This window comes from Mya arenaria, chromosome 15, assembly GCF_026914265.1.
Source record: "Mya arenaria isolate MELC-2E11 chromosome 15, ASM2691426v1".
In the NCBI taxonomy this organism is placed as follows: domain Eukaryota; kingdom Metazoa; phylum Mollusca; class Bivalvia; order Myida; family Myidae; genus Mya; species Mya arenaria.
Window position 1 is genome coordinate 16,607,863 of NC_069136.1, and position 10,278 is coordinate 16,618,140.

Here is a 10,278-nt window from a genome sequence, read left to right on the forward strand (position 1 = left end):
GGTATACAGGAATATTATCAATTAGCAGTTCCTTTTTGCCAATTAACTTTTTATATAAATGCGGAGCGATATATTCTCTGACCAATAGATGAAGAGCAATGTTATATTACACTTGTGTAAGATAAAAAAATACGTGATGGTTATATTAAACCGGAAACAAGGTGTAGCATGTGATAAATTGAAATGGTATTTAGATAAGTTTTTTATGTTTGAAATAGATATTAAAGGTTTATATTCGTATTTTACCATGTAAGTGCATATATTTTTTGCACAAAACAAGCATTTAATGCATCTAAACATAACAAGTATACCTAGCGTTACTACTCGACTTTCTCAGGTAAACTTCGAGATAGACCAGTCACCTTGTGTAAACTATCGTGACAACTCGGCCATGGCCAAAGGGCTCCGATTGTTGTAAATCTGTGAACCGCAGCTTTGCATGTGCTCTTCGTTTTTAACAGTATATATCATTATGTTTTGACAGTATGAAAAGAAGAAAAAAGAAGAAAATCACTCATGAAACTCATAATAATTCGTCGGATTTTATTTCTTGTGTACATTAATCAGATTTTATAACATTATCTGATATTTGTTTTTGTTTTAATGACATTTTATAGTGCAAGATGCTATAACCCGGAATCCCAATCGTAATAACTACCCACTTTTTGTAAAAAAATTGTACGTGGATGATATGCCATTTCATAAATGGTAAAAGGTCAGTCAGCTTACTTAAATTTGGACTAGTGCTTCAAGTGTTTGATTTATTGTCTTTATAAAGAATAATGCAGCAGTCAATTGTAGAATAGCTTACATAAGGTATTTTTAATTGGCCAAGCTGGGAACTGCGTAAAATTCAGTTACATGGTTTGCTCAGTTTGATAGATCTCTATGCAAGTGTTCGCATGGTCGTGGGTTCAAGCACCATACCAATAGCACCTTTTCTCACAGGTTTCTTTAGAATCCATCATCCAGGCAACTATCATTTTTTATAAAATTAACAGTAAACTTTTAGATTAAGAAGTGCTTACAAACAAGGCTAGTATTGTTTGCATCATCTAATACAATCTACTGGAACAAAGCTTAAATGGCTGCCTGACCTGACTTAAAAATCTGATCGCAATACATCAGACTGGAAGATAGTATTGAGATGGAAAAAATGAAACTTGAGCCTACCAAAGCTGTCAGATTGCACCAAAAAAAATAAATAAATGCAGGTATCTCCTGAGATTTTGTAATTATTTTTTGAAATTTCTCATTCATTTAGGAAGATTATTTGAAACAGAGTTGGCAAAAAAAAATGAACAAAGGTATATACATTTTGAATTCTAATTCAATTGAGAACTTTACTGGTCAGCACAGTTGGTAAAATGCTAGGTTTCCAATATAAATGTGCCTGGTTCGAATCAGTACAGCAGATGAATGTAGTGGCTGTGTAGCCAGGATGTAAACAGGTAATGCATATCACTTTAAATGTTTAAACTGCACTCTCACAGAATGACTTTTTTAACAACTTTTTTTTTTATTTCTTGGTCTTGGAATGAATTATTTGTATGTGAATTTCTGAACACTGGTCATAACAGACTACTAAAAAAGAGGATTGCTGTTTTCTTATATTAATTCGGTCAAAAAAAGACAACTAAAAATATTGGATCGCCGTTTTCGTTTTTAAATACGGTCAAAAGATGATGTTCTATGCCTAAAAACTCATTAATAGTATAGCGTTAGTAATGCTTTTAACCATAAAACCATTAGTTACGAATGTAAATATAAAACAAAACATGATCTTATCTTTAGTCAGCAGTCTTATATCATCAGTGTTCATACTGCTTTTCATTAGCTTTTTCCATGCTCAAAAGCAAAAGAAGTTGTCAAAACCTTCAATGTATGAGAGTGCAGCACTCTCACAGATTGAACGTTTTGACAACTGATTTTTTGTCTTTGAACGAGCCAATTTATGCAAAAATACTTGAAAAACATTTAATATATAAGATTGCTGACAAAAAAAAACACACAAATATTTATATTTAATTTCAAAATTTGATGTTTTATGCATTTTTCTTAAACCGTTATTAACGCTTTAAGCAAATAAAACTTCGCTTTCAAATTAGAATATGAAAATCTGCAATGTAATATTTTGTCAGCAGTCTAATATCACTGGTTTGCATATATTTACGTAAACAATTGCTCATTCAAAGACAACAAATACAAAAGTTATAAAACGGTAAATCTGTGAGATTGCAGCTTTAAATGTGTTGATTAGGCTCAATTCGCACCTAAAATTTTAAAGTATTGTGGCACCTAAATGGTTTGTTTTAACAACATTACATGCGCATATGTATAATTTTGTATTCTTTTCATAAATTTAGTATCTGTTAATAACTAAAAAATACTTCAAGATTGAAGGCACACACTACAGATTGATGCCCAAAGTTATATTTCTAATTTTAATGCATTATCATTATCATTTCTAACTCATTTGACTGATATGATCAATGCAGAAGAAATGCAAATGATTAAGCTGCAGATATACAAATGTAATCATTATTTTGGCACTTTTTTAACACATTTATAATTAATAATGTTTAATCTGTACACAAATAATAATTATGCCTTTTTTGTTTTAACCATCAATGTCAAAGAGTCCTACATGATAATGCATTAAATTGAAAAAAATGCATTAATTTATATAAACCCTTTAAAAACAAAGACATTTCCTAAATCCAAAAAATAAATGAATATTGATGCAGAGTTCTTTTTTTGCAGGTGTTACAGTGTAATCTGCACCAATGTGTTTTCTGTGGAGATAAAGAGATGGTGACCAGCGATTTTTTGTTTGACATATTTATACTTGATGCAATGAAAAAATGCTTATTTTATCATGGTTATTTTAATTTAGAATTGGTAGGAGGGAACATCACTATGTGGTTTCATGTTCATCGTCAGATCAAAACCCATGCACATGCCAAAATGAGCATTTGAAAATATCAAAATGGTACTTGTTGTATGAAGTGTAAGTTAATAAACATAATAAACAATTTTATTTACCAACTTCAATTTATTATGGCCCCTTCGAAGAAGAGGAGTATATTGCTCAGCAAATGTTGGCAGGTCCATCCGTCTGTCCACCAGTAGACTAAAACTTGTCCCGGTGACAACTCCACAATTCCTGGACCTTTTGTCAAACTGGACATGAAAGTTGGGCTAAGCAGTAGATGAACCCGTTTGATTTTAGGGGTCATCGGATCTAAGGTCACAGTGACCTTGAACAGGAAGGTGTCAAAGCATGCTTGACAATGCTTGGACATATGACCCTCAAACTCAACATGGAGACTAAGCCTGACCAGTAGATGACCCCTATTGGTTTTAGGGGTCATTTAGTCAAAAGTCGAGGTCAAAGTGACCTTGAATGCTGTTCGAAAATGACTGGACAATGCCTGCACCCATGGTCATTAAACAATTTGACTTTAAGGTTGGGTCTGATAAGTAGATGAGCTGTTTGGCCTGACCAATAGATGAGACATATTGATTTGTCACAGAGACACTGAACGCAAACAGCTTGCCTGTGTGACAACTCGACATAGCCGGCACCCATGGCCTTCAAACTTGACATTTAGGTTTGGGGTGACCAGTAGATGACCCCTTTGGATTTAGAGGTCAAAGTCACAACTCCAATATTGGTCATTACAATATGTTATTTACTTATTCCCTGCTGCTAAGAGGATACACGTTTATCAGCAAATATCAGCCATCATCTGAATAAAATTAAAAACTGAACCATCTAAACTCATATGTTGAATGGTCATAATCTTAAAACCGCCTCAAAGGCTTCCTATGTCAATGGAAAACCAGCTCTCATTTCGGTCCATGCATATTTTATTCATTTTACCAAATATTCTTGACAACATGGAGCTTATTAATGCTGCGGGTTTGAAGTTTAGGACCTTTTTTTCTTCAGCACCATGCAGATTTCTTTTCACTTTTATAATAAAAAAATAGAAATCAAATTTTGAAGATATCAGGATTTTTTCTTGGTATGATGCCACAGCACCAAGCAGATTTGTTTTCACTTTTATATCAAAGAAAGAGTAACTAGAGCACACATTTTGTATATATATATATATATATATATATATGGATTGTATTTGCATTTTAAGACATTGGCTTTAACAGACCCTAATTAAATGGACCCATATACTTGCTTATTGACACTGTTATAAGCGACGTGAATTAGCATATATTGAAGCATTTCTTACATAATGAATATGCATTTAACTGATTTAAAGCGGTTCAGACTTTGGAAACTTGAATTTTGAATCTTATAGGCCATTGGATACATGATTAAGTAGGGCCGATATAAATGTTCTTATTATAATCACATTTATCCTTCTTCATCTATCTTCATCTGCTTCATCTAGAGAGTTCACCATTATATATATATGAAATCAGTTGATCATGGTTTATTTGAAAAAATCTTAGCGGTAGTGTTTGCTTGGTTCAGTTACTTCACCGACAGTCTTTCAGCGCTTTGATCGTTTTTGGTTTGATTATTGACTTGATATCAAAAACTTCGAATAGTGTGTATAGTATAAACATAGAACCATGCCGAACATCAATATACAAGCCCATGCTCTATTACATCATCCTACACGTGACTAAATTATAACATTTAGAAAAACGAAATTTCAGATATACTTTTGTAATTATACTGATATAGCTGCTAGTTGTGTTGTTTATGTTGCTGTTAAGGTCAGTTACTCCCACTTTGATTTTTTATACGAAACGCTAATAAGTTTTTTCCTATATTAAGGCAATTCAAAAATGAGACAACCTCATTTATTTGATATTATTTATAACCATAGATTCTTTCTCACCAATTATATACGAGAATTACATATTACAGCATTTACATTTTTTTCAAAATATTTTTCCAATTTAGCATTGTTTCATTATTTTAATTTACAAAACTATAATTTATGAAATGTAAAAAGAAACAAAACACAAAATAAATTTGCACTATGATTTGACAAACAGATGCAGATGTTCCCTAGAACCAGGATCATGACCAACTTAATAGTTGAAGGAAGCAATGAAAATAAGTCAATATGGCTGCTGAACATGAGTTCTAGGAGCATTAACCAATGGGGCATTCGTTGGTGCTTCCATCCCTCCGGCGCGGCGTGGACGCTGCCCCCGTGCCAGAGATGTCATATCAGATGCAGACCAAAGTAGTTGTTCTCTATGTGTTGCAAAAGTGTAACGTCGTTTAGCTTCACTGATATTTCATCACCAGCACGAAGCTTAACCAACGTCGCTATTTGACTCGCGTAATAATTAAAGTGACCTCGCGTGGCGTTTTTACGAGACTGTACATTTGAAGCGATTTCAGTATCAGCAGTATCAAGTACGCTAAACTTATGCATTGCATGTTTTATCTCTTGCGTATTGTTTGATTCTAAAGGAATTCCTTCGCCATTAAGACGTCGTTCTGTTAGACCTAGGAACGAGTATATGTAGTAAGTACCGCTTACGGGAACAATTAATCGGCCATTTTGGAACCTAACTCCGTATCTCTGAAACCCTGTTGTGTAATAAAGGTCTTTGTCGTGACGCCAACATGTGACCGTTGTCATTCCAGCATTACCTGAAAGTGTAATACCAGTTTATATACACTTAGAATAATACAATCAAATCACAGATGTACAGGACAAAGGGAAGCAATTACATGAGGTTCAATAATTCGAATACACACTGAGCTATGTCCCCGTAGCTTTATTGAATGTTACACTGCTATCGATAACATTCTGCTTTAAATAATTATCTAGAGCTACTCGTCTGGATCAATAACAAAAAATCGTGTTTGTAGATTGTATAGCTACAATTTAGATTTTCATGACTTGGGAAATATGAATGTAAACAGTAGTTATCTTTAAACTAGAATATAACACGTACCATGCTGATGTTCTGGTTTTTCACGTATGCCAACTAATTTTGCTGAAGGCTTCATGTCCCACAATGTGTTTTTATAGTCATTCATCAACTGTACATCGTGTTTCAAAACATCTACAATAGTTATGTATTAAATAAGAAATCTTTACAATATCTTTTTAATTGAGTTACTCAGTTGTCTTGCAGATAAAAAAGATCAAACGTAAGAATATTGCATGTAACTGACATTTATGACATAGATATTGATAGCAATATACGTCCCATTTTATGCAAAGTAATTAAGTCAAACCTTATAGTGGTACTTACAAAAATAAGGAAACTGATTTAACCTGAATTTTGTTCACCTAAGTGATTTTATTGATAAAAATGTAATATGTATGCTAATAACAGTATTTAACATGACGAGTGCCTGACCTTTTATGTAATTTTCTGTTTGAATTTTCTCCCGCTCCTCAGCTGTAGCGTATGCAGATGAAATTTCCTAAAGATGTTAATAAGCTCATGTTCATTATTTTGATAAAAATAATGATAGTTTAATTGTGTATCTTGTATCACACAGGAAGTTTATTGAATATGAAAGAAATCTGTGACAATTACCTTATTGGCATCGTAAAAAGAATAAAAGAAATACGATATTTATATAAAAAAAAATATTTTTTACAATAATTATGTTTTGTCAGATATGAGCCAAATTAGGAAAACCAACAGCCGGCTGTCATGTCCATAATGAAAGTTTTACCTTTTCAAAAACTTCAAGTAACAGATCTGTAGTTCTACCACATTTAATGTTTTTGTTATCATATTTCAAACAGATCTCCGTATCCTTGTCTATTTGCTTGTTATCCGGCATTGTCCACACGATACAGAGCACGGCAATCAAGACAATAAGCAGTAACAATAAATTAGCTCCAGCAAACCTTTTAAGCAGTTTAACCGACATTGTTACCATCGCTGGTCTATGCTTTGTAATGCGAAGAAGTTGTCAGCGGCGGTTGTTATAAACCTGATAACGAAACCTGTGCGATTAGTTTTAGCAAACTACCAATGAATGCATGTCCTTGCATAACATAGGACGTTTTTATTATCTTTACTGTCGACCTTGCATGTTCTTGGTGTGTAAGCGGAGAAGTTGTCTGTGGCGGAGCTTATTTTATATGATAAGGCCACTCGAAATTTAAATTGTGCTTTACGGATTTTTGAGAAAAAAAATGAGCGAGTTGTCATTTTTTTTGTGTGTGTGTGCCAAGTATTGATTTAATATGGACAGCGTAAAAATAATAGGTTAGTTGTACGTAATGCATTCAACTGATTTTCTTCATTTCTATCGTCGACAATCTATTTTAGCATGTTTTCACAGAGGCGGTATCACAACTGTACAAGTCGATATATACATTTCCGTTTCTTTATTTCCTTTTGATTTGGACGTATCTGTAAAGGCACTGGTATGTGCTTACCGAAAGAGAACACTATGTTAAGACTTCTATTAATGCCATGGAGGTGCTTTATTTCTCCCGGATTATGTTGTAAAGGAAACACATATCAACGAAGGGTAGCATTTTTTCGGCCTATTTCTGCCAGTTTTTTTTCCGATCGCTGTTTCTGACCAGATATTTATCTGCAATTGTTTTTGTCGGCATTTGTCAAAAAGGACCCAACCCTCGAACATCATTTCAGACCAAAAAAAGATGTATGATCCTGTGGAGAAAACTCTTATACCGAGGTTATAAGTACAAATTATTATAGCTTTGTTTATGTCTGACTACTGTTTCAATAGCATTCAGCCTTATTTACCAACGTAAAGAGCATATCCTGAGCTCTCACGCAAAGATAACGCGCCGCAATAAGATAACATTCCCATTTCAGAGAAGATGAGCTGTTTAGTAAAAAAAACCGTATCAAATAAACATCCTGTTTCGATTTTGTATCGTAAAGTGTTATCAATGGTCGAAATAAGTGTGATGAGTAAGACACTTAATTTAGTTATATTGCAAATGGTTTGCATTCCTAAAATTGCCATTTTACATAAATATCAAACTGTAAAAGTATTTATCGACAAGTAGAATGTTTCGTAGACCGTAATGTAGTAATAAAATGGTTATTCAATACATGATATTGCTTGTGAAAGTAAGTACACTTTCATAAATGATATTAAAAAGTGTCATTATCAATTCAATCAAACATGCATATGAAAAGATGACTGATATAAACGAAGCTTCATTCATGACGTTCATCGATTTCAGATATTTGAAACATTCGAGATAAACATTATTAGAGGCAAAAATAACCTTGACTTTGAAGTACGACTGTAAATAAGATGGCGGAGACAGATAATACATAGCTTAAGGTATTGCTAATTTGGTTGGGATTTAAGCCGGGATACATAATTAATACCCGTTTGACAAGGAAAGTGGTATCATATCTTCATCAGTAATAAAATAGTATAAGTCATGACTTTCTTCTAGATATTAGTTGAATGGCATCAAATAATATCTTAATGAATAAGGATGGGCGGAGTAAGCGTAGCGAACGAGTCTTTCTTAATTATTGAGAGTTTACTTCAGGCTCACTGGCTGTAACATTGTCTAGGCGAAATCTGACACAGCGAGTGTGTTTCGAAGTTTGTAGATTGTATAGCTACGGAAGTTCAAACACCCGCAAAAGATGAAGTTATTTATAATTAAGCCTTATACTTAATGATTACCAAACTGTAATTATAGTGACTGAAAATGTGGTCTTTATTTTAAAGCTTAAGGTTATGTCACTTTTTCTTCTATACTGTATAGTCTTAAAACGTACTTTTTCTCAAATACCATCGGCCTGGGTGAAAACCATCTTGGAGACTTACAATAAATATAACTATATAAATTTGAAAAAAAAAAATCACAATCTGTGAAAGATATTGCCACCAGTGGTTACAAATTATTTCCCTCATTAATAGAGCTTTCTAACAGGATATATTAAGAGCAAACATTCAGTCAATGCATATCAAAGATATCAACTAAAATGTTTATGAAACTTAGTTAAACTGTTTAGAAAGTTGTAATATGTATATGAATTTCCAGCTATTAATGTTAAGTTGCCCTTTGACTGACATGTGAATTGTTTGAAACAATGACATGACACAACTCATATGTTTGTAAATTACCATTCGCTTGTTTCAAACGTATCACCTGTCATATCTGGGTTTTGCTTTAATCATATTTATTAAAATGAAATAACCTAAAACATAATAGTCACTGTAATAAACCTGACCTACAACACGTCATACAGGTAAAATATTAACCACACTATTTAAATACTTTAAAGACAGGTTTTGTTAAATGTGTTTTAAAGCGACAGGTAATCAGCTAGAGTATCGTTTAACGTACCCGGTAATTAAGTTCATACAAAAAGACGTAGTCACTGTCTCAATACGACGGAAGACGGATTTCAGTAATAATAATTTTGCAGATATTCCATTCACAAATGCACACATACGGTTGCCTAGAATATTTATCATTTACTTCTAGAAACTCCACAGTTTTATATATTAAACTAGAATGCTTAAGTTGCACAATACAGTTTCAATCGTTCCCGCCCATGTGTAACACTACATTGTGTTCCTGTATATATTATGTTCACCTGTATTATGTTCTTTTCAGTTCTGAAAATATCTGATTCGATAAGGGAGATGCATTCAGTTAATCCAACAGATTATTTTCCTTAATCCTAAAATTAATCAAGAAATTAACTTGAAGAAACCTTACTTAAGAATAAAACAAGTAAACATAAACTAATGGGTAAACCAATTAATTCTATGATAAGGGATATTGGGTCTATCGGCAGAAGCAGGAATACAATTCAGAGTACCTAATGCAAAAAACTTTTCAACGATATGATGCAGTTATTGTAAAACCAACAAAGTCTGCCTAAGCAAATAAAAGGTATACAAATGTGTGATCATAGAGTTTCATTATATAAAGGATCATTGTACTAACTCTGGTATTGAACAAAGAAAAACATTATTACAAAAACAAATACAATATATATTTGCTAAAATCTTCTTCCAAGTGAGAACCCTAAGTAAAATTTGGAATAAAGTGACGTTATACGCTGAAACATTCCGAGTTAACCAAACGAATGAACATCGGTTTTACAGATAACACAAATCTGCAAGTTTTTAATTTAATTAAAGGACAGAAAGCTTAGTTATGTAAGGACACCCTATTCAACTTTATATTTATATAAGGAATTCATCCTCAAAAAGCAGACGGCAAGTACTCTTCAAAGTATTGCCTTTATGTACACAGCTTAAACAAATCCCAGCAATTCATTGAGTTAATCTGCCCAACC

At 32.9% G+C, this 10,278-nt stretch overlaps 1 protein-coding gene across 1 annotated transcript; it reads right to left on the reverse strand.

Annotated features, from left to right (window-relative positions):
• Positions 1-4,819: 4,819 nt before the first annotated feature.
• On the reverse strand, positions 4,820-6,894 carry LOC128220699 (tumor necrosis factor ligand superfamily member 11-like). The gene is made up of 4 exons (XM_052929196.1): positions 6,686-6,894; positions 6,361-6,427; positions 5,950-6,060; positions 4,820-5,641 (listed from the first exon to the last, which is right to left on the reverse strand). Exons 1-4 carry the CDS (start codon positions 6,884-6,886, stop codon positions 5,205-5,207), a joined length of 816 nt encoding a protein of 271 aa, XP_052785156.1. The 5' UTR covers positions 6,887-6,894; the 3' UTR covers positions 4,820-5,204.
• Between the last annotated feature and the right edge of the window lie 3,384 nt (positions 6,895-10,278).

Excerpts from the sequence above, each read along its gene's own strand:
- LOC128220699 (XM_052929196.1), bottom strand. The coding sequence starts at position 6,886 with ATGTCGGTTAAACTGCTTAAAAGGTTTGCTGGAGCTAATTTATTGTTA. Across the intron at positions 6,428-6,685 it reads TACTTGAAGTTTTTGAAAAG|GAAATTTCATCTGCATACGC; the intron begins GTAAAACTTTCA and ends TAACATCTTTAG. Across the intron at positions 6,061-6,360 it reads AACAGAAAATTACATAAAAG|ATGTTTTGAAACACGATGTA; the intron begins GTCAGGCACTCG and ends TAACTATTGTAG.